This window comes from Agelaius phoeniceus, chromosome 7, assembly GCF_051311805.1.
Source record: "Agelaius phoeniceus isolate bAgePho1 chromosome 7, bAgePho1.hap1, whole genome shotgun sequence".
Lineage (NCBI taxonomy): Eukaryota > Metazoa > Chordata > Aves > Passeriformes > Icteridae > Agelaius > Agelaius phoeniceus.
The window spans coordinates 44,682,031-44,706,127 of NC_135271.1; the positions used below are offsets into that span (position 1 = coordinate 44,682,031).

The following is a 24,097-nucleotide window of genomic DNA, read 5'->3' on the forward strand; positions in this document are numbered from 1 at the left end:
GAAAGATCGTGTATTTATGAAAATAGCTAATATGAAATATGGAATTTAATGTATAGTTTAGCATAGTGGTACTGGTTCCACAAAATCACTAGGGTGCTGTGCCTGTGAAAAATTTGGTAATACACCTGCAATATCTATGTTGCCTGTTTCTGTTCTGTCTGAGCAGTAGATAATTTTTTTTTTTCTTTTTTCGACTTCTAGGTTATTTTTAATGCTTTTTATATGTAAGTAACAGTTTTGCTTGTTTTGTTAATCTAAGTACAAATACTCTCAATGGTTCTGTTCTCTTGGGTATCCATTACTTCTGAGTGCACTCTACTAATGTGAAGACATGACTAACCAGACAATTAAGATTTCAGCACTAATTATTGGTACTCCTATAGTGTGGCTGATTCCTACTAAAAATATTTTCAAGAATTGGCACACATTCTGTGTTTTAAAAGGAATGTGAAGATTATAACATTACTTTAAGAAAATCTGGATGTAGACAGGATAGGGAAAGATCAATAGAGGAAAACCACTTACCTCCCTCAGAGCAGATACACTTTATTAGAATAACTTTATTTCTAGTCAGAAATGGCTTTGATTCAGCTACATTTGATTAGTATTAACTTGTGAAACTAAATTTAGAACCACAACAAAGGCAGAAGAAATGTATGATTCACTTTGTACACAGGGCATAAAGGTTAGGCACTTGCAGTAATCTGAGTTTGATTCCTGAGGCTGTAAACTTTAGCAATTGCCTAAACACATTGGTTTTCATTTGTAGATATTTTTCCTCAAAAAGTTCTCTAAGTGACAGTTTAAGTAATTCTAAACACAGTGTTAACTGGAGCAAATGTATTCCAGTGAAAAAAAACATATGACATGGCACTCAGAGGTGTCAACTGAATAATCAGTGTGTACTGAAACTCATTTTCCTGCTTTTCACAAGACCTGCAATTTTCTAAGACATTATTGTGTATTTTAGAATTGTAAATAAAAGCACTGAGAAAAATTCAACCAGAAATGAAAATACCACTCAAAATAACTTTTTTCATATACTTTTATTTTACCTTTAACAGAAAATTTTGCAAACCATCAATTACTGAGAATGGAGGGAAAAACCTTAGCATGTAACAGGAGGCTTTGGTTATAAGTGCCATTTCTACAGCAGAGTTAAGCTATTGTAAACCAAACATCTTGTAGTAAGGTAAAAATATCCAGGCAAACTTTTAAGAATACAATAACACCAAAAACATTTACATATAAACAACAGAGAAATGTTTTCTAAACTTTTAACAGTCACTTTGCTACAATCCAAAGTGTTTGGTTCACATATCTATACATACAGTCACTAAAACTTTTGTGAACCAACCACTTGTCCACAGGACCTGCCTAGACACTTGTCATCAATACGAAAGGTTTTTTTATATAAATAAGTCAATTAAACTTCACAGAGACTAAAAGAAACAATATAAAATTCCAGCTGTAAATAAATCTGTACATTATGGTCAGTCTTATTTGTCTGAAATCTTGCGCAGCTTTAAAGTGTCTCTTTATAAAATGATGGCAAGGAGCAGCGTTAGCTGGAATGGAAACTCGAAGACTCAGACTCTGTAGAAACAGAAGAATGTCCTGCACGTTTGCCTTTTGAAAGAATCTTGAGGCTTGATCCTCTGCTAACTGATGTCAAGGCATTTTGAGCTGATGTTTTGAACTTGGCACCCAAGAAGGCATACAGAATTGGATTCAGGCAGCAGTGGAAGAATGCCAGGGCTTCTGTAATGGAGATCCATTTGTGCACTATGGTCTCCAAGCTGCAGCGGTGTCTGATGACTCCCAGCAAGATGAAGGTGTCGATGCTGATGCCAATATAATATGGCAGCCAGCAGGCAAAGAAGGCGAGGATGAGGATAACAGTGGTCTTCAAGGCTTTGCGCTTCTGGTGGCCTTTGGAGTGTGACAGCTTGGATATGATAATACAGTAGCAAGTCAGGATTATTAGACCAGGCAAGACAAGTCCTACCAAGATATGCTGGAATCTGAACGAGATCAGCCAGTTTTCGTGAGGGTACATGCGATCACAGAGATACCTTCCTTCGACTTCACTGGTACTGGCGAAGATTAAATCAGGCACTGTCAGAAGCACAGCTGGCAGCCACACGCCTACATACACCACCTTCTCAGCCAGGAGCTTTCGTGGGCGCTGGCTGTTGGTGGCGTGGACTATTGCCAGGTAACGATCTAAACTTATGAAGGCCAAAATCAAGACACTGCTATAGAGGTTGACTGTGTAAATGACATGAACTGCCTTGCACAGAACATTCCCGAAGTACCAGCCTATGGCTGCATCCACAGACCAGAATGGCAAGGTGATGACAAAAAGGAGGTCTGCCACAGAGAGGTGCAGCCTGTATTTATCAGTCATGCTTCTTTGCTTCTTCTGGTAGCCCATAACAATAATAACCAATCCATTGCCAATTATTCCGGTTAGGAAGATGATGGAGTAGATTGTTGGCAAGAAGATCCGGTTGAAATCGGCGTTCTCATGTTGATAGCATGGCTCTTCATAGTCTCCATAGTCACCTGAACCAATCTCATCTGTGCCATTTTCAGAAAGTTCAATTAATAACCCAGAGGACAGCTAAAAAAAAAGGAGAAAAAGTAAATTAGATGTTAGCTTCTCTGCAAAAACTTATTCTATATGACAATATGTGAAGGGTTACTTGAACAGTCTCCACTGTCACAAATGGGCAAAGGCAAACGTTTTGAAAGCCAGATGGGAAAATACAATGTTTACATACATGTATATAAAATACACAGCAAATAAGAATAACTTTAAAAACTTCCTTTGTCTTTCTCTGAGCAGTAAGATCTTGCTAAGGGCAGGGCATGCAGGAGCAAAGAAAGATAATGGCTACTCCCAGAAATATCGTTGGTTCTGAACACTTCAGCGCTCTTATCAGATGGACACTACAAACGGGAGAGCCCAGAAAGTGCCAGATGCGAGAGAGAGGTCTGTCCACACTGAGCATGACCTATCACATTTAACTTCTACAATAGAGAGCTATAAAAGAATTACTTAGAAATGCTGCTGCTCCAAAGTCCCTTGTCATTAAGAGGATGGGGTCAAGGAGAAATAGAGAAGGTACCCTCGGCTGATGTAATAAAGGATAAATAATAGCAAGAATTCCCTGCTGAGAAACAACTGACAGTTCCACACACTCAGACAAGGAAAAAAAACCCAAAGCCCATAAAGAAAGAAAGAAAGAGAGAGATGACTTTAATCAGGGGAACTCAAAGCTCGTGAAGGGTCACCACGATGGTCCACGCTCCCTCCCTTTGTTCCCCACCCTCTGCGGTTGCGGGGCCGGGGGTGAGCGCGGCCGGCGCGGGACTGCAGCCAGACGGACCAAGCATAGCGGTGAAAAAAGGAAGCGAAATTTGGTGAGGGCATGAAAGAGCATCAGGAAACCACCAACGGTTTTGGCCATGGCGCTAAAAGCAAAGCTGGCGGGAGAGTGCCATCTGGCTACGTGCAATTCCTCAGGTTTTCAGATTTTTTGCTGTCATGCCTTGTGTCCCACGAACCCCCGAGCTCCGCGCAGGGCGCGCCCGGGAGACCCGCAGCGCTTCATACGCGGAGGCACCGGCACCACGCGGGCATTAACTGCGGCCCTAAAGTTGGAACTTGGCAGAGATCTCCTCTTTGCTCCTAACTGCTCTGCAAACCAAGGCAGAGGAGCTGCCCCCGAAAGAGCGGTTTGCCGCTTCGTTTCGCTCGGGGAGCGGGCGGGACGGCCGGGCGCTGCCGCCGCTCCCAGTCCCGCCGGCAGCCCGAGGTCTGAGCGCGCACCGCGGCAAAGGGATAGCGTGCGAGGAGTCAGACCGCTCCAAACTTCCTCGCCTCCTGCCCTCTGACCATTCCCGTAGCGCTAATTGCTCTGCCGGCGTTTTTCAGTCCACAAAGGTGCCACATGTCACTTGAACTGACGGCCGAGCAGCAGAGCCCCAGAGAAGGAGCGGAGTTCTGCAGCTGGAATTTGCAGTGGCTGCAGCTGTGCCAAGGTCCGAAGCGCTGCAGGCAGAGGCAGCAGCGGCCGGGGCTCAGAGGGGAGCCCTGCCCGTTCGCGCCCCGCAGACCCCTCCGCTGCCCCGACCCCGCCGCCCGCAGCCTCCGCCGAGGGCACCTTTGTTTGCAAACAGCGCGCACATGGGCAGCCGGCCGCGCTCCCGGCACTTACATCCAGGCTGTCGAGGCTGCTGTCCATGCTCAGAGCCATCGGACGGCTCCGCGCTCTCAGGCTGTTGCCGCTGTCGCAGCCGCGCCTCTCGCAGTGACACCACTCGCCGCTGCTCCAAACACGCCCCGGCTCTTCTGGCGGGACGCCTTTTTATACGGTCCCAGGCTGTCCCCCGCCCCCGGGGCAGCTGGGTCTGGCTCCTCCCCGGCGATGCCGCCGCGCTCTCGGGCTCCGGGCGGGCGCCTCGGGCCGCTCTTTGTCTGGCGCCCCGGGCATGGGAATTGCACTTGCCCGGCGCGCCCGCGGGGGCCACGCTCCTCACGGGGGCATTTGCCCCCTTCTGATTGATGTGTTCATACAAGTGGGCTTTTGAATTTCCCCTCAAGAACATTCTTTGAAGTGTGTTGTGGAGCCCTGGGTTGCCATGGGTACCCCAGGCGGGCTCCGAATGAAGTCACTGGTCCAGGAGTCGTGTGGAGGAGGAAGAGCAGGGGTCCTGTATGCCATTCAAAATTCTGGCAACTCTGTCCTCAAAGTTGTCTCTTCCCGCCTGCTGAGGAGAGGCAGGAAGCAAGGGCTGGTCCCTATTGAGGGATGAGAGGTTCTATAAACTTTTCAAGGGCTGCAACGTGAGTGGGTTGCAGGTTGCCCTCTGAGCTCATCTGGCACCTGTGGGTTTGGGTGAGAAGTCGGGTGATGATCCGTTTCATGTAGCTGGATAATAATAATAAAAAAAGCCCAAACAAACAAACAAACACGCCAAACAAATAAAAAAACAACTACAAAGCCCCCCCCAAAACCCCGCTGCCAAACTAAAACATCCCATACATACACAAAACCAAAACCCCACAACCCCAAAAAACTGAAACCCCACAACAAATAAACCCCAAACCCTGAAATTATATATGTAGAATATACATAGCAATCATAGGATAGGTTTGCAAGAGAAAATCAGCCCAAATATAGAGACAAACAAAACAGAATAATTGATTTTCTCTACAGTTATCTCTGGGGTCTCAGTACTGGTGATATTCATGCAGGCAAATTAATTTGCAGAAAAGATTTTGATTAGCATAGTGTGTCATGTGTGTATCCCTCCTCAACTTCACAACTCAAAACAAAAAGTTATAGTGAGTAACTGTATTGGGAATAATTAATTCAGTTATATAGATTTACTCTTTACATTTGATTTTTGTAGTGGAAAGAAGAAGGGAGAGAATATTTTTATGCAATAAAATATTCTCAAATTACCCCAGTAGCCTCAAGGGATGATAAAAGTGAAAGTTTGACCAAAGTTTTGTTCTGAAATGCCCCTATAATCAGTTTACATGCAAGTTAGTTAACACACCAGTTTCAAATACAAATATTATCTTCAAGTATTTGACAAGAGATACTATCTTACTTTTCCCCTAACAGCTCTAGAACTCTTTCTCACACCCTACAGTGGGTATGGATTTGGTTATGATTAATAACCAAATAATATTTATCTTTAAAAACACGGTATGTAAGGTATGACCTATAATGTGATTGTGTACTTTCACTGCACTGTAATTTGATAGTTATTCGTACTTTGTTAGCAGGTCTGGAATATCACATACAAGTTGCATTAAAAGCAAACTGTAATTGATTATAATTCAGGAATTACCAGTCTTCAGAAAATTCAGTATCTACTTTATATCCAGAAAAATGTTCTCCTGAGTCTCTGTAATTAGATACTAACCCTAAGCTTATGATACCATAAATCTTCTTTAAGAACAAATGTGACAAATTGTAATTATTACTATTAATTCCTTATTTTCCATAGAATCTGTGATACATTCACTGCATTTTAGACACACAAATAGGAAAACACATTGCCCAAATCATCACAGAATGTGCAGCACAACATTAGATGTCCAGGCAGATAAATGAGCAGATGAGGGATTTTTGTATACAAATGAGTAGGATCATGTCTAAGTAATCATCTTTCACTCTTTCACTTAAGGGGGATGCCCAGCTCATAGCACCATCAATTGCCATGCAGTTTCTGCAGGGATATGGTGCTGGAAAGGCTCTCCAGTCTGCTAAACATGCAAACCTGGGAACCACATTTTCAGAAATATGCATATTGAACAGGTTCTAAAAAACTAATCAGGACACAGAACTGCTCACTGGGGAGGTGAGTTTAGAGAAAAATTGGTTTCTACCTTTCCAGAAATTCATATGGGTTACAGATGTGGTTTTTTTTTGAGAAGTATTCTCATCTTGGAGGGGCATAGATGATTAAACCTTGCTCCTTCTCTAAGTGTGCAGTGCAGGACATTAAAATATGCTCCTGGTGCAGGTGAGTTGTGGCAATGGCTGCAGATGAGCAAAAGATATATAATGATATTATAATATAATGTATAAGTATGTGGGGTCTAGAGCTGTTTGACAGGGTTGAGAGTTGCTCTTCATTGGGGTGGATAGCATGGAGTGCATTGACATGTGGGGAGGGATGCACAGAACTGTGAGTGTAGTTTCAACCCAAGCAGACAAATGTTCCAACAGCTCCATTTTACTGTACAGATAGACCTGCAACAACAAAATATATGATGTAGAAATGGGTTATGTTAATTAGTGGGATATGGGACAATCACTCAGCTATTTGTATTCACAGATAGCCTAAGAAATTTGGAACTGAGGAATGGTTCACTGGATTAGCCCTGAAGCGTGGTAGTGCTGAGTGAAAGGAAATTTGGGGATGATACCGATCTGATGAGATGTTACTGAGGCTTGTTTGGATGAAGGTCCTCTAAAACTGTCATTCACACTGCTGCTTTGTTATCTATGATCTCTTTTGTTTCCCCTATCAGAAAATCCATGTGAAAACTTCCTTTGTTGCACAGAGGACCATCCAGGGCAAGTTAATGATTTCCAAAGTGATAAAAGAGGGGAGCTGTTTCTGCAGAGCATGTAATTCTGAGTCAGCTACAAATCTTCTTGAGACAGAGCTAGCAAATAGCAATTTCCAAGCTTATGTTTTGCATTACATGTTTTCCTGGTCACAGAGTAACTGTGAAAATCAGACCCTTCCTAACCCACATAATGCATGTTTTTATTACTGAAAACACACCTTTCCAAGAGTCAAAATCCTACATGTTCTTACACTGTTAGAGTACAATTCCTCAGGTTGTTAATCATTAACTATTTTCTTCTAAAAAGAGACATAAGTGATGGTCATGTAAGAGCAAAGTAGTTACTAACAAACCTTTCTAATAGTAAAAATACTCTTTTGATTCAGCATCCACAGAAGTAGAAAAATAAATTGCATTTTATTTAACCACAACCCTATGTTAAATGATTTACTTAATCTGAAGGCTTCACAAATGCCTTTAACAAAGTAAACTTTCAGCTAATAAAACTTTGATGGACCATTTCCTGTGAGCAACACCTAATACAAAGGAAGTAAGATCCTTAGATTATGGAATATATGAATACCACCATGTATTACAGTAGTGTATTAATAAACTGTTATTTTTGTAGCATTAATGGAGCTATACTTTCAGGACACGTAGAAGATTGTGTGATAAAAACACATAAACAGCAATATGGCTGAAATGACTGTACTATACTATGGGAAGTGGATAATTTTCAAATATTCACTGATTTTCTCTGTGCATGTCAATTCCTGTACTGGAAGGCTTCTGACAGTAGAGTGTCATCTGAAAAATTAACAGAAAATGTGCTCAAGAGTTGCAAGACATCAACTTTGAGTAGTGGATTTTTCTATTCTAAAAAGTATTCCAGGGAACTGATGCTGTGGATTTGCCGCTAGATGAAAAGCGGTTTCCTGATAAAACTCAGAAGTTTATTACAATACACTGGATTGACTTAATGACAAATGGGTCTTCAAGTGGCCTGAAGTTGTATACATAGAGAGGAAAAGGATATACTCTCCCTTTTCCATCTGATCTTTCTGTTGAAGTGGGAAAGGTATCAATCTTACGCCTGTTAGAATGGTTACAAGCGGTTTGCTGGGGTTGGGTTTCAGTTAATGGCTTTCTTTGCTCTTGGTTCTCAAAGCTCCCTTTCTCCATTTCTTCCTGCCTGTGCTGCAGTGGAAAAAGCCTACCAACTGTTACCCTGATCCTGGAAGGAAAGTGCCCCATTTATGGGCAGGATGCCACCTACTCTTACTAATTTGAAAGCACAAAGACTAAATAAAACCTGTGAAGGAGCAGGACATATCTTTCAATTGGTAGCCTGTTACATTGCCACAGAAATAAGTCCCTGTATGACAGGAATGATACTTGAATATCAGAACAAAATTATAGGAAAACCCTTAACATCAGTATAGGGAAACAAAAAGGTTATCAGCACAATCCCCAAATTTCTCTCTGTTTCCTTGCTTTTAACAAGGACAATTTATATTGTTTCCTTTAAGTGTTGCCACAAGGCCAATATGTCTAAAGTCAGCACAGAAAAGTCAGCAGAAAAAAGAAAGAGGTGCTATCCTCTAAAAAGAATCATAGTGACTCTTGTGTTTTAATCCCACCTCCATCTGTGGCCCGCAGCAAATCACTTAACCCTCTGACTGTGTTCAGCCAACTGTAAAATGGGGATAACAATACCTACTTACCTACCTCAGAGGAGACTTGTAGGGATTAATTGGTTGATGTTTGCAAGGCACTTTGAAGACAGAAAGTGCTTAATTTAGAGCCTGTTGAAATTATTGGTGACACTGATCAGCTAGAATTCAAAGGGGACCAAACTCATTAAGGTTCTGATCTTCCTCCATTTGGCTGTGTTTATGGGTTAGCAAATCTCACTGCATGCGGACAGTTTATTGTTTGTTTGGAAGTAGAGTAGACTAAAAAGATGCTTTGAACAACTTTGTTAATCCTTTTAAAAAACATGTCATCATTTGCATATCAGTGGAGCTGAAGGGTTTACCTTTGATGATTCTATAGCAGAACAATTCTGGAGACATGTTGAAGTGGCTTTTTTTCCAGAACTGTGGTCAGATCAAAATTATGAAAACAAAGTAAAGCCTCCCTAATTATATGTAAGTAGTTTCTTTCCTATAACCAGACAGGATTTTGGCTTCCAGAACATTTAGATAGATTTCTGTTTAGCAATGAGATGTGTTTCTTATAATGTTCTTTTATACTATAAAGTTCCATTAGAAACTTGCCCCAGTTCAGTTTGGATTACTAAGGATAGGATTTGTTTCTGGGGATCCGTGCTAAGAGCATGCTATATCTTAAGAGTATATAGATAAATCAGAGAACATGTCCAGCTATTTATGCATACATGAATGTTTGCCAAATCTCATGATTTCTTGTAGATAGCTTCAGAAACACAGTTGTATCTGGGACTGGCCATTGCTGCTCCTGCCTGTGAAAACAGGACTCAGCTACTTGGAAACTAATAAACTGAACAGGGCTCTGAGCGGCCTGCTCTGGCTTGGAATCCACAGGTTCCTTCCAACCTGAATTATTCTATGATTGAAAATGCCTCCATCAGACCATGTCCTCATGCCTCTGCCACTGGCAGTGCCCAGAGTTATCTGGATCAAAACAAATCCCTTTATGTTTAATTACATTAAATCCATTTGCTCTACACAATGGAAATGGCATTTTGATGTTGAGTTTCCGCCCTGACAGTTTTTGATCAATCTTTTGTTGAAATGGTGTCTGTGGAATTGTGTGCTTGGGATGTAGTAAAGTATGCTAGCATGTGCCATGTTTTCTTTATCATTTTCACACATTTCTTCTACTTTTTTTCTTTGGATGCCATAATAGGCATTTATTTTCCACACATTGTGAGCTTCCGAGCCTGTTGAAATAATTTACTTACCTCATTTGCCCACTTGTCTACAAAGTGGCACTGAAAGCAGAGCAGGAGCAGCCACTCTTCCTGTTTCGCTCAGTTTGGCATCTGAAGCTCACAAATGTTTTAGTTTTATTGCATCAGCCTTGAAGTAAAGTCTGTACATGTGGATGCTGAATGTCAGCTCAGATGCTTGTTTTAGAATACAGGATTTCTCCTAGTTCAGCAAGTGGGAAGGTTGCCCAAATTTAGTAATGAGCCTTCCCATAGTTTCTTTCTTTTGGATCTCTCCACCAACTGTTTCCCTGAAAATTTACTTTAGAATTACAAAATTCCAAACACTTTTTTTTCCTTAGTATTAGAAACCAGATTTGCCACATGCAATTGAGATATGTACAAGAGTGAGACTGAATTTACATTTTTTGAGTCAGTCCTTCCTCCTTAGGTAATATCAGCATTAGCTCAGTAACTGGGATGTCTGTTGAAACATGACCAAACATTTCTAAAACAATCAAAAAATCTCCATTAGATGATGACAAATTTTTGGTCCTGCTGCCAAGCTCTCTATATACAGTACTTGTCAAAATACCATGAGTAAATACCCATATACAGCCTGTTCTATCAATTTATATATAGCCAAATACAAGGATGTAGATGGAGAGCTGTAGGAATATTTATGGCAGGTACATTCCTTTCTCTGTTCATTAATTGCTAGTGAAAGGAGCATGATATTACACACTCCTAATTTTGAGCTGATTTATCATGAGTAGTGGTATTTGTTCTTGCTGCTCTGAAAATTTAGTAAGTAGGATTTGAGGCCTAAACTTTGTAAATAATCACTAAAATCATATAGTAGGATTTCTCCTCAATCATTAGGTGACAAACCTTTCGAAAGGAAGAGATCTGCTTGAAGAAATTATTGGCATGCTGAACCTCTTTTTCTGGTTTAATGGGGAGATAAATCCAATTTTCAGGGTATCTGTTACCACATAAAGAGTCACATGACACAAAGAGCTTATCTCTTACAACTGAACTTGCTAAACTTTCATCTTGCTGGTTTAGATTAATTTTTAGGAAGTGGAACAGGTAATTTTAGACAACCTTTATGCTGAACCAGGCATCATCCACATGATTTCCATAATGGCTAGAACAAAGACTGTACAAACATCATGGTGTGTGCTCTGGATGATTCTACAGAAAAGTGACAGCATGCTAATGCCTGGTCTAGGTCAGATCCATGGGGAATTGGGAATTCAGCAACAAAATGAGGAACTGTGGAGCCCTCACCTCTACAGGAGGAGTTGAGGCAGAATCCTTAAGGAGCATGAAGAAAAGAAGATGAGCACCCTAGAAAATAAAGGACATAAAAAAATATCTTCCTGGCTTTTCTTCTTGCACAAGGAGAGCTGCATTTGGCTTGTACATGGACCTTAAGATGAAATAGCTCTGTTACTCCCTGCCAAGGAGAGGAGAAGTTTCCATCTGGACTCAGATCAGTTCTTTTTCCACTGTCTCACCTGACTATTGCACACATCACAGAAGCATCTAGAAGCTGAGTTGTGATGAATACATTTGGTCATGTGTGCACAGTTGTTCACGCTTCAATATGCCTAGCTATGCATCAGGCTACATAGAAAAAACCATCTTCCCCAAACCTGCATATAAACAGAGAACAGGTGAGTGTCAGCAGAGGAGAAAGGGAAAGCACCATCCAAACAAACTGTCTCTGTGTTTAGGTTTTTCATCAGCCCCAAGGTAAACCTGAACACAAGAACTGGGGGGTGTAGGAACTCCAGTGCTTTAAAGAAATGGTACCAACTTAGCTTAATTTACACTTCAAACCTTTTCCATTTAAAACTGTAGTCTACAATCCTGTTCCTTCATTCATAAGTGCAGTACAATTGGACATGGGAAGAAAAATTTTAGCCCTAAATACTCAATTTATAGATGAATTTGTTATTCTAGGAGTTTGCCATTATTTTAAGTGATGGTTCTATATTTCTGAGGTTATTTTTCAGTAGTGAGCGAATATTGTGAAAAACATACAAGAGGGGAATTCTAAAAATACTCCTAGGTTACAGTTTGTGTTCAGGACTGTCTGTACCAAATTATATTCGATCTTTTTTTCTTTTTTTTTTAACATATGAAAACAGGAAGAAGCCCTGCTTCTTCTGAGGACCCTGACAAATGTTTCTACCTGGCTCTTTCTAGAAAGATCTCTTCAAGTGCCAAGCAGGGGTCACTGTAACCATGGATACTTGTACTCCATTTTCCCCTGGTTTTCTGTGAAAAACTTGGTAGAGTGCCCAGTTTAAACCACATTTTGAGTTAGGTAATCATAGGCTCACTCTGTTCTTAGGCATTGTGGTTTCAAGTTTTCAACGGTTTCTCTGTGGTTTCAAAGCTCTGTTTTTTATTCCCTCTTCTTTTCTAAGCAAAGAAGATGTTAAAGCAAAGTTGCTTGATAACACTTATTCCACCAAAATAATATCTTTCGGGAAGGTTTGATTGCTGTGTGGTTTAAAACTGAAAACCACTCAGAAACCACTTAAGCATGATATTCAATGCAAAATATCTCACATTTTACTGCGTCTGGAAAGAGACTGTTCAATTTCTGGAACTTGTCAACATGCACCTAGGAATTAAGAAAGACTTGATCTGTTTTCATCATGTGTCTTACAAGTCAGTCATAGAAAGATTTCTAAATGCATTTTAATGAAAAGTAGAATACCTATCATGATGTAGCCTGTCAATCCTCCTTTGCTGCTTTGATACAGACCTACAAAGCATCTGAGGGTGGTAGGAGTGGTGTCATCCAGCTGAGGGGAGAAACTAATTATAGATTTTTCTATATGTTTTCTTTTGAAAACATTGGAGGTGTTGAATAGGTGGACAAAGGCAAAGATTCCCAATATGAATGAGAATGAATGAGTATATGGAAATGCAAACCACTCTGCTGGGTGTGGAAGAAAAGAAGATCAGATCTTCTCAAGAATAACCCTATCAGCTCCATCAAATTCTGAAAGGACTGTGTTAAGCCTTGAAATGTTAGTTTTTACTAATCTGTCAAAACCAGGACAAAGTTGTGTAACTACTGACTGCAAATGCACAGCCTGCATCTGAAAATAATAACATGGGTTGCTATTCTTTAGTTATCTGACTGGAGTGCCAAGCTTTAGAACAACCTCTGATGGGAAGAATATTTAAAAATGTGGAAATAAATTGAAACTAGAGCAAAAAGACAGTTGAATTTATAAAGGTATGCTGTAGTAGGACTACTTAATAGCTTTTATTGATAATTACTTCTTTAGGCAGATGAAATACAGTAGGTTTCACTTGTCTGGACTGCAGTAAATAATTTCATAGGATGCTCTTTAAGTGCTGACAATTCATTGAGCTAGGCTCTGAGAAGTAATACAATGTATCTAATATGAAGGAAGACATTTGTAAAGGAAAATAGCAGTGATGACACTGAAGGGAACCAGTAGGCTGCTGGAAGGGAATCAGGTGAACTCCTCAAGGTTCATGGGTGGAACAATGGTTACTCTATTTTGTGTTAGCTTTGGAACAAAGAGTAGTTAACTCCTGAAATTGACTCCTAGTGGAAGATGAGGTGACACTGCTGAAATTGGGATATCCTCAGACCTGGCAGAAGTGGGAGCACACAAAGAGAAGAGCCAGTTGCAGGATGAGTCTGAATTTCTCCTGCACATCTACAGGGAAGCTGCATTGCTCATTGAATGCATCAAGTAGGGTACACTGAAGGGAGAAAGAAGTACTGAGGGGAGAAAGTGCTGTTGCTGCCAAGCAGAGCACTGAAAAGGTGTCTTCTGAAATACTTTTTACAATTCTTAACAAGAAAAACGAATTCAAATGGAATAGGTGCAGAGAAGGGTGATAGGGGTGAAGTGTAGAATGGAGAGCTGCTCCTGCAAGCACAGGCTGAAAGAGCTTCTTTTCATCAGTTCACAAAAAGAATGTTGAAAGGGACAATGAAGCAAGATACTAGACATCTGGAAAAGAAAAGAAATACTGGGACCAGTATTGGCACACAAATGACTGGATGCAATACCGTGGGGAATGCACACTGTAAAAGTATGAACAAGTTGTTAACTGTCAGAGGAATGAGCTTTAGGAACAGTTTCCCCATAAAAGAGAGGATTCTAACAAATTGCCTGCTTTGACAGATTTGTTGGGCTTGTTGGTCCTAGATCAGTCCCATTGTCCTAAGTTCTGATCTGAAATTCTGTTCCTTTGATAGCTACAATGTCTGTGAAATTTAAAATATCACATTCCTGATGATCACAGAATAGAAGCGTTTGTGTAACTTTTATGCTATGCATTTTTGTTAAATTCAAAACTTTGTGTCTCTTTCTTTTGGGTCTCAGGAGCTACTATGGTAGCAGGATCAGTTTTACATGTGATGCAAAGAGCTTCTGAGGAAGCACCCTTCTGGCCCCTGAAGACAAAGTAGCATTGAAAAGTTCATAAAATCCTGATCTTGTTCTAAGGGAGAAGCAATTTTTAGCCACAAATGTCAGGTTTTGATGTCCAGGCTATGCCAGAGTTGGTGAACAAATCTCTGTTGACCAATACAATAACAACTGCTCATGTCAAGTGTATTTGTACCTTGAAAACATGTATCTTAGGATAAAACAGTCATGTTCTGTACTGTTGCTTATCACAAGAACTCAATCACAATCACTGATTCAGTAGTTTCTGACTGATTGTATGAGAACTGCTGTGGTAGAGAAGATTCCAGAAAGGCAAATGTTAGTCTTTGAATAAAAGCCAAACACAAACAATTCAAATCTTACAAACAAAGAGATACAAGAGCCTTTCCATCATCTGTCTTACTGCCAGTGGAAGGTGGTTTCCTCTAGGAGAGGTAGAAATCAAAGGCAAGAAAAGGCAAGTAAAAGCAAAATGTAAACATGCAGAGCCAGAATCTCAGGGTCAGGAGGAGGCCAGTGCCTGACATGGTAAAAGCAAGGTTTAATAGTGTTCTTAGACTTCGACTTTTAAATTAGTACCCCACTAAGGGAAAGGCTGCTCTCTAAACAGCAAATACTTCATGTGCATTATGTTAAATATTAGGAAGTACAATCACAAATCTATTGTAAAGTTGGTATTGTTAATTATTGTAGCTTGGATGCTACCAGAATGTATCTTTAAATTTTAAATACTCTGTAGAATTTGAATGCTCATTTGTGTCTGTTCTTATAAATTGGATGTACACAACGAAATAGAAGTAATGTAATACAGAACAACAGCTTGTCTTTACTTCTAGATAATATCCAGTTGAATGCAAAGCAAAACTTGTGCAGCTTCTTACACCCCAGTCAGGGACAGATGGACAAGAAATGCAGTGAGTGTTTAACTGGCCTCATGCCCAGTCTTTAATGTAAAGTCCCTGAAAAGGCTCTTAGTTCTGGGTAACAAAACATTGGCAAGTCTGCCTGTGATTCTTTGTAATATTCATGACACAGAAACCACTTCCTATCCAGGTAAATTCCATCTCAGAGAGAGATAACTTGTGAGCAGGGACCACAGAATGAAACTAAAAGACAGTAAACTTCATGGTAAGAGATAAAAGGAAAACATGAAAATAATATTGTATATACAATGTAATACATGTACACTCATCCCAGAAAGCTTGTCCAACACAAAATATCATCCATGAAGTTAGAGAAGGAGGAATATCAGCTCAATCATTTACTTGCAAGTGCTGGTGCCAGAGGTGTAATCTCCTCAGCAGCCAGGCTGATTTCTGCATCAGCTTTCCACAGCAGTGGTGTGGTCAGCTGGGAAAGGAGCGTGGAGCCAGGCACAGCCCACGTCCTGCTGCTGTTCCCAAGGTGGAGACTTCACCTTGATGGCAGCAGCTTTTTATTGTGGAATGAGGACTGCTTCAGGTTAAACAGTGAAGAGAGTGAGGACAGCAAAGAGGAAAGATGAAGAATAAGTTCAGAAGAAGCAAATAAATAGAAACAGAGACAGTGGGGTCACTGAGGGACAAGAACATGAAAAGATGGTGACAGATGAAGTTGATAGTCCCTCTTTTTTATTTTCGCTTGTCACAAAACCATAGAAAAGCAACCTTATCCTGGTGCATGAGAAGAGGTGAAGATCTCTCAGTCAAGGAGCAGGTCTGTTTGAATTGCTGCAGCCTGAGCAGAATGACAAATGAAAATGGAGACAAAAATGGGGGCCTTAGGGGAAATTTGTCCTAGCTCAGTACAGACAGGGATAGTACCAGAGCCACACAGACTTATTTATCATCCAAGGGAAACAGACAAGAGAAACTAGAGAAAATAATGGACTTACTTCCACTTTATTTCTGTGAGAAACACTTTAAATACAAATAGGCAGACACAAAGTTCTTTAATAATAGATGTTGGTGCCTTTGTGCTTGTGTCTACTCTAAAAAGAAGGGAATGCAATGCGTGTGAAATTGTAAGATTGGCAGTTTTCAAGAAAAGTAAACCTGTTCTATTCCAAGTGCCAGGAGAGCACAACCAGTAGAAGTCAAATATGCATAATGTTATCATTTCCATTTCTTGCTGTTAAATAGAAAATCTCTTTATCTGTTTGTCAACCATGTTATTATTCAAACATTTAAAATCTATTTTTATATATAACAAATGGCAATTTTCTTTCTACTACTATTAAGCAGGAAACCTTTGTAAGTTATTCCTGTGATTTCTTGCTTGATAAGGAAGAACATGTACACACATTCTCTGCCCTTTGCACTGTACAATGGTGTGGAGGGGACAAGTCTCCTTTTAACTATAACAGGGAACATTGTAGTGTATTCCCCTCTGAACCACATGACAAAGGACCAAAATAATCACCACAACAACTCACAAAATAGCATTTTATCTCCTCTGATTGCAGGATTTCCATAAATGGAAGGCTTTATTTTTTGTAGATCAGTGCTATAATAGCCCCGAGAGCCCCACCAGTTTCAGTGCTAACCATGAGGACCTACCTACAGCATAAAAAGAGTTTATTTAGTTCTTTCCTTGCAGTAGTCAATGGAGTGTCACTCAGGTCGAAGTGTAAGATGGGGCCACTTGTCCATTAGGAAGTGGAATGAAACCACTAATTCATTTTATGTAGACTACAAACCAGCTGCCAGACAGTAATAATTTTCAGTCAGAGCTGACCTGGGGTAGATTTAACAAGTGACCTAGAAATGAAAAGCTGGGTAGGCAACTGCAAATCCCCTGAGTTGTTTGAAAAGGCATATCTCTAAAAGATTTAGAAATGTATAATTTAGTAAGGGACAGACAGTGTGTTTTAATTAGTATGCTTGTATTTTTCTGGGTTGGATTTTCTTTTCCAGTTTACTTGATACTGTAATTTATGTCAGTAAGGAATGGGTGTAAAATATTATTTCCTAAGAATAGTTACATTTTGTATTGACTTTTCATGTAATTAAATTAACCCATGAACAGGAAAGTAATACAGAATCAAATTCCTGCAGGGCAGATTTGCATTTATGGAAATGAATGACAACGCTGTGAGTAAATGCAGTGCATTTTGAAATCACTAAGATATTTCTTTGGTTGTGCCTGTCAGGGGAGGTACCCAGGAATGAGTAATGAGACTCTTCAGAGCAGGGGCCTTGGCAAAAAAAGCTGACACTGTTGGTTCTGAACAAACATGAATAACAGGGGAGCAAATTATAAAATAATGAATGGCCTAGAGAAAACAGAGGAGGAGCTTATTGTCTTCTAATTTTACAAGACTAAAATAAGGGGATAGTCAATGAACTTAATATAGATGTGACCTATTGCTCTTTGGCTGAGGAAGTCACACAGCTGGGGTGCCTGAGAGCCAGTGGCAGAGGGAGGTCACTGCCCCAGCGTGTTGGGAGCACTGCTGTGATTTTCAGATTGCTGAACCTGAAAGTGGACGGGGATTCCAGAAAGGAGATGCTCGTTGGAATATTGTATTTATCCAAAGCTGTTCCAATCTGTAATACCTGCTCCCAACAGTAATAAGTTTCAGGCAAAAAAAGGATAGATGGCCATTCACTTTTTATTTTTTCTTGGTAGGGTTAATCTTGTGCACTTTAGTTTCCTAAGTTGGTTCATTGTGGAATTGGAGCCCATACAAGGGAAATGGTGGGATTTTTATTGCTAGTATGAAGACTGACGTTAGTGGGGCAACGTAAGTCTGCAATCCCTACATCTTCTTATCTTCTTACCACTAATGTGAAATGCATTTTGAGAGATCCGTGGAAAATATAATGGCTGGCATGAGGGCAAAAAGCAAACCATTTATCAGCTGGGTGTGGGGGGAGGATGGTTGCATTTTCTCCTGCTGGCCACTGACAAATGAAGGTAATATGTGCTAGGGCCTAATGCAGTGTAGAAATTCCCATATTTCTATTGACATAAACCACAACATTTTAATTTACCCGGGAGAAGCTACACTCCAGTCCTTGCTACATGGAACTTGTCAGTTGAGGCTCCAGGGTTTTGATAATGGCTCTACTTTTCATGTGCTGGATGACTCCAGGCAAACCATTTCCCTGCCACTGCAGCAGCTTAATGCTTTTTGAAAAGAAGATAACACATTGTGTACTGGACTCCAAGAAAACCTTGAATGCTAGATGATCTCACAGCACGTGTGCTGAGTTAGGAAACATGCATGATAAGGTTACTCTTTCTTTAGTTAGTTAGGCTATTGGGAGGAGGAAACCCTGTTTTTTAGGAGGAAGAAAACCTGTTTTTTTGGAGGAAGAAAACCCAAAAGCAACCAGAAAAACCACCCAAATTTGGGGTTGATCTGTTGGTAAAGGTGACCTCAAATTACCTTACATTGACTGTGGCAATACTGTGCCTAAAAAGAGGGGACACTACAAGTGTGGCCTGCCTGTCACAGTCACAAAATCACCTTATAGCCCCTCAGTTTGCTACAAGGCATTAGTCCCCAAAGACTGACCATGCACACCTTTCACCTCTGCTAAATCAGGGTGATCTGTTGTCTTATTCTATATCTGTCATGGCACTCTTCTACTCATTTTCTGAAACTGCAAGATCTACAAAGTATTTTTCTCTCACTTCCAGCCAGCAAGAAAGTTTTAGCCATATTTTGGGCTGTTTGATGGAAATATTGAGCTTTGCAGTTTTCTCCATAGATGGTGAGGTTGCTGACCTCTATTGAAAGAGTTTGTGCAATGGATGCTGAGCCATTTTTGTCTCTGCACACCTAAATTTTGCTCTTGATGTTGACAGTTTCATAGTTCCAGTAGGATAGAGCTGTCATCAAGGGAAGTTGAGATCACACAGCATGAAATGGTCCCTCATTTAAACGGCTCTGAAGGAGAGCTTGGACATGGAGAACAAATAATTTAACCTAACTGAATGTCCTGATGAGAGGAATGGGGAGGACTGAACATGCAGATGATGATGGACTTCCAGTGGTTTGCACTGGTTTGAAGATTTAGTGAAATATCCTTCTAAACATTGATTATACCTGCAGACACTGAAAATTGGACTTCCCAGCCATTAGTCTATGAATATCTATAGTAAATTTCCAAAGAATTGATGAAGAGCAGTTCTTTTTCTGATCAAGGTAGAAAAGTTTTTACTGACTAGGACAAACCTCACATTTCACTTCTATTATGATTTTATCTCTGCAATCCAAATAGAAATGTCTGCATTTGAGGTTAGAAGAAATGTTAGCCTGGAATAAGTTATCAAGCCAGGAGGCACATAAATTTGTGGCTAGACAGAAATCCCCTGTTTTGTAGTAGACATCCAAACTGAATTACTTCAGAGTTAATAGTGCATATCTATGGTTGTCTGCAAAGGGAGCTGCCTATCAGCTGATTAGGGTAACATTCTGAGGTTTCTCATGAAAAAGAAACATGAGTATTTCCTCAAAAATATAAACGAATTACAAAACAATAAGGACCAACAAACAGAGCAGAGCTAACATGAAAAGCAAGGAATTCAGAATACAGTTCAATGAACTGGACCCTGGATTAGCATCTCTTCTCTTAAACCTTGAAAATTAAGCAACATCAAAACAACGACTTCTGATAACCCCCTCAAATAAGGCTTAAATTCCTGCAGTGACTCCTTTGCTGAAGGAGCTGCTTTGTGTAACAATGAGCCCTATACAAAGGCTCCCTGGGGCAGGAAGATAGGCAGGATGCAGGCTTGAAACTTTGCTGGCCCAGTCAAGACTTTTTATAGCCTTGGGCTACACAGCACCAATTAATTTGGAGAACTGTTTAACTGACTTTTAGTTGTACAATGTTCCTCTCTCTGTGTTTAACTGAAAGCTCTTGGTTACACCAGTTGGCATCATTGTAGTGCTTCTAAAATAACTAGAAAGCTGAAATCGGTGAATTAGTGTTGCAGATACAAGAGTGGGTGAAAAGAATGAAAACAAAGAAGTGAAATCCAGTTTTTGAGTAATTTTCCTTTTCCTTTTGCTGCAGTTGGCACGATTTCCTTGTAAAGCAGTGGCCACTGCCACTGACTACTCAACTGCAGCCCCACAATAAAACCCCCTGTTCCTCCCTTTGTTCCTCTCTCTCAGCTCTCCACCCTCAAAAATCCCCTCCTGAACTTCATTCTGAAAGCAGAAGGAGCTACACACATTCTGAATATCCAGTAATTACCAAATACATCTCTGTTGTCAAATTAATTTTTGTATAGAGCTGAGACTCACTGAAGCTTTCTTTCATCTGTGATGTTCCCATGTTTGTATCTCTTAGAGGTCTGTAAAAACAGGATAAATTATAAGTTATAAGCATATTTTCATTACTTCATTGGAACCATTTTCTGAACATTCTGCCACCAAGGATACAGTACATGGCCACTCAGGAGGGATGGCTCAGTTCTTAGGTTTCTAAGTTAAGAGGGTGTAACTCAAACTGAAAATGAGACAGCAAAGTTAAAATGGAAAAGAATTGGTAACATCTTACAAGAACATATACAATACATTGTATTTTTTAAACATATTAATTAATATTTCTGATCTTTAGCAAAATTTTATTATGTTGCTAAAAGGAGGTCTGTTGTATTTTTGAGAGTAGAAATTTGAAAGGGAAAGAGACCTGCAGTGATCAGGTTCTACTTCCCTTCCCTTAATTGCAGACCCACCTAAAAATAAAGCCTTAACATGGTGTCACATGAGAGGAAAAAATGCCATCAACCTGCCACAGATGGCATCTTGGTTTCTGTGGTTCATGGTGAGCATCTTCTGTTCATTGACAGAACCAAAAGGCAGTTGGTGGCATCAATTGATCTGAAACCTCCTGTACACTGGCACTTTTTCTGCTTCTTACCTCAAGGCTTTTCTGTGTTTGGTTTCAGCTGTAAGTGGAAACTGATTTGGACTTATTCCTTGAGCTGACTATTTCTTGGTGTAATTTATATTAAAGACTTTTTTTTCCCTCTTGAACAGAAGTAGAAACAAATATAGTACAATCAGTTTGCTGTCAGAAAAATCTTTGTTATAATAATATTTTCTCTTCAGAAATCTGACTTTTTTTTTTTGTTTTACTTGTGTTTTTCTGAGGCAGAAGAGGCATCTAGTAAAAACCAAACTTCTTCCTTATGGGAACATATTCAACGCAGTTTTCTCATCATCTATGAGATACTTCCCCAGAAATCCTAATATCATACGTAAGTGGAGGCAGTATGAACAAAAGCACAGCAGTTAAAGTAGTTTTTATGGCATGGTGCCCTCCTCTGAGAGACTACATTGATTAGAAGGAAGTAAATCAGTTTTAGAGAGCTTGAATTACATGTCCATGCACACTTAAAAACAGATTTGGTGAGACTACTTGCACAGTAAAGTGTACAACCAATGCAACACTTTTTTTCCCCCTCTCAAATAATAATGCATAAATACAGAATAAAATGTATTTCTTTTGTATCAAGAGAATTTTAAATACTTAATTGTAGAGCTGTTTGAGCTGCAGGCAGCACAAGGAAAGGTGTCCAGTAATCATGGAAGCAGGTAAGAGATTTCAGATCTAGCAGGCCTAACATGTCAGAACTCTGAATAAGAACCTACATTCCAACAACATTTCCTATTGCAAGATTTCCAAGATTTTGATGAGAGCTCAGAACAAAAGCTGCTCTGTTCCTCCTGGGGTTTGTGTCAACCAGTTGTCTTATTATTCCTGATACTTTGCCAATTATATTGTACGCTTGGAGAAAGGGATGAAAAAGCAGCTTTTCTCCTTTAAAGAGATTTAAACTTCAAAATCTTGTTACTGTGACTGTGAGCTGCAGAAGGCTGGCTGAAATGCCAGCTATGGAGTACAGCAGAGGCACTGCTGGCAACATTTTTACAAGGTTCCACATAATGGCATTTCTGTGTGATGACCTTAAGGTTAGCGATGTTTCCATAAATTATGGATTTAAATTTTTTTATGGGTGGGAATTGTAGTACAATAGATGGGATTAGAAACAAATCCAGCATGACAAGCAATCTTTATTTTCTAGATTTCTTCCATTTTCTATCATTTTGAATGCCTGGATTTACAAATTTATAATTATTTTAAACATATTTTTGATGCAAATATATTTAATTTGGTTGTCTCAGCTGCCTTAAACATTAAAGCAAAATAAAGAGGCACAGTCGTCTATGCACTAACTGTGCTTTAAAGAAATATGCTTTTATACTTGTAACTTTGGAATAGCTTTGTCTTAGTAGAAATGCATTATTTGTATTTGCATTGTATTGTGTGTATAGATAACCTTTAACACAGGTTTTGCAGTGCCACAGAATAATTTAGGATTTAAACCTGCTTACAGCTCTTAATCTGCATTTTAAAATATAATTTCTAGTATTTTTGTAAGATTTTTTTTTCAGTCATTAACCAACTCCCACTTAATCAAGCCTTCTATTTTAAAACTTTTGGGGCATAAAATCCCACTGATTTCTTCTATTTTTAAAATCAATGTTTCAAGCCCCTTCTGATAGCTTTACTAAGACAAAATTGCCACCAAATCTGCTCAATACAAAGTAAGTAATTTTGGATTCAGCTATATGTCCTTAACTAAAACCATCAGAATTGCATTTATTATTAATGCTACTAGTCTTGTCTTGTAAGATCACAATCTGCAACAAGAAATGATATTTCAAAAGTTCAAATCCATGCATATCATAGTCTGAACCAGCACCAGCTGGAAAAATTTATTTTGAGTCATTTGGATCTAATGTGAGAAAGTAATTCTCAAATTTTCTGCATTTGGGCTTTTAGAATAGTTAATATTGGTAATACAGTATATGAAGTATTTTTCAGTGAGAAAGCTATCAAATATAACAAAGGAACTTTCAGTCAGCTTATGAGAATTTAAAATATTTTGTTGCTTATACTGTCCAGAATGAAATTGAAAGAAATGAAACTGAAAGGTGGGTCATGGGAGAAACAGTCATATGGAGCCAGATCTCTTTTTCCTAGAACTTAAACTAAAACCACACAAAAGTATGGAGCTATGAAGAAAAGTCCTTTGCACCAAGAAAAGTCCTGTGTGTAGTAGGAGGTTGAACAGTAGCAGGAGGGAGGAGCAGTAACAGAGTTGCAAATACAGCTCTGGTCAAAGACATCTTTGAATCTACTTGTTATTTTAGGGCAATTTTTTTCAATAGGAATTGGTTATCTAACATATATTCTCTCTTGATATATAAATTTATATTTATAAATATTTATATTATATTATTTAACACATATTCTCTCTTGAATCTAATTTTTTATTTATATTTAAATTTATACCTACCTGCAGCTTCTTTTTCCAGTAGAAACTTTTTCCAGTGTTCTTTTATAGTCCAGATTTTCTATGCAATGCAGAGCAAGATCACTTTTAATTAAGGAGTCAGGTTCTGACAACTATACAAATGATTATTTTACTATGTGGTATACCAAATACCCATAAGGATCAACAAAAATGAAACAAATCCTAGTGGGGTGCCCCACCAACAGTCACAAGGCTGGTGGCAATATCACATATGTGAGACCATAGAAATATTAGAATAATTTTAAGAATAGCTGAAATTTTGATATGCTTTTCAAATTTTTACACTGCTATATAAAATAG

General features: G+C 39.4%; 1 protein-coding gene across 1 annotated transcript; it reads right to left on the reverse strand.

Annotated features, from left to right (window-relative positions):
• Nucleotides 1-1,027: 1,027 nt before the first annotated feature.
• Nucleotides 1,028-4,594, reverse strand: CXCR4 (C-X-C motif chemokine receptor 4). Its single transcript, XM_054636401.2, has 2 exons — nucleotides 4,227-4,594; nucleotides 1,028-2,626 (listed from the first exon to the last, which is right to left on the reverse strand). The coding sequence occupies exons 1-2, from the start codon at nucleotides 4,263-4,265 to the stop codon at nucleotides 1,565-1,567; spliced, it is 1,101 nt and encodes a 366-aa protein (XP_054492376.1). The 5' UTR covers nucleotides 4,266-4,594; the 3' UTR covers nucleotides 1,028-1,564.
• Nucleotides 4,595-24,097: the final 19,503 nt, after the last annotated feature.

What these genes read in the sequence shown, in the direction of transcription:
- CXCR4 (XM_054636401.2), bottom strand. Translation starts at nt 4,265, where the DNA reads ATGGCTCTGAGCATGGACAGCAGCCTCGACAGCCTGGAT. An exon ending in GCAGCCTCGACAGCCTGGAT is followed by an intron (nt 2,627 to 4,226) that starts GTAAGTGCCGGG and finishes CTTTTTTTTTAG; the next exon opens with CTGTCCTCTGGGTTATTAAT.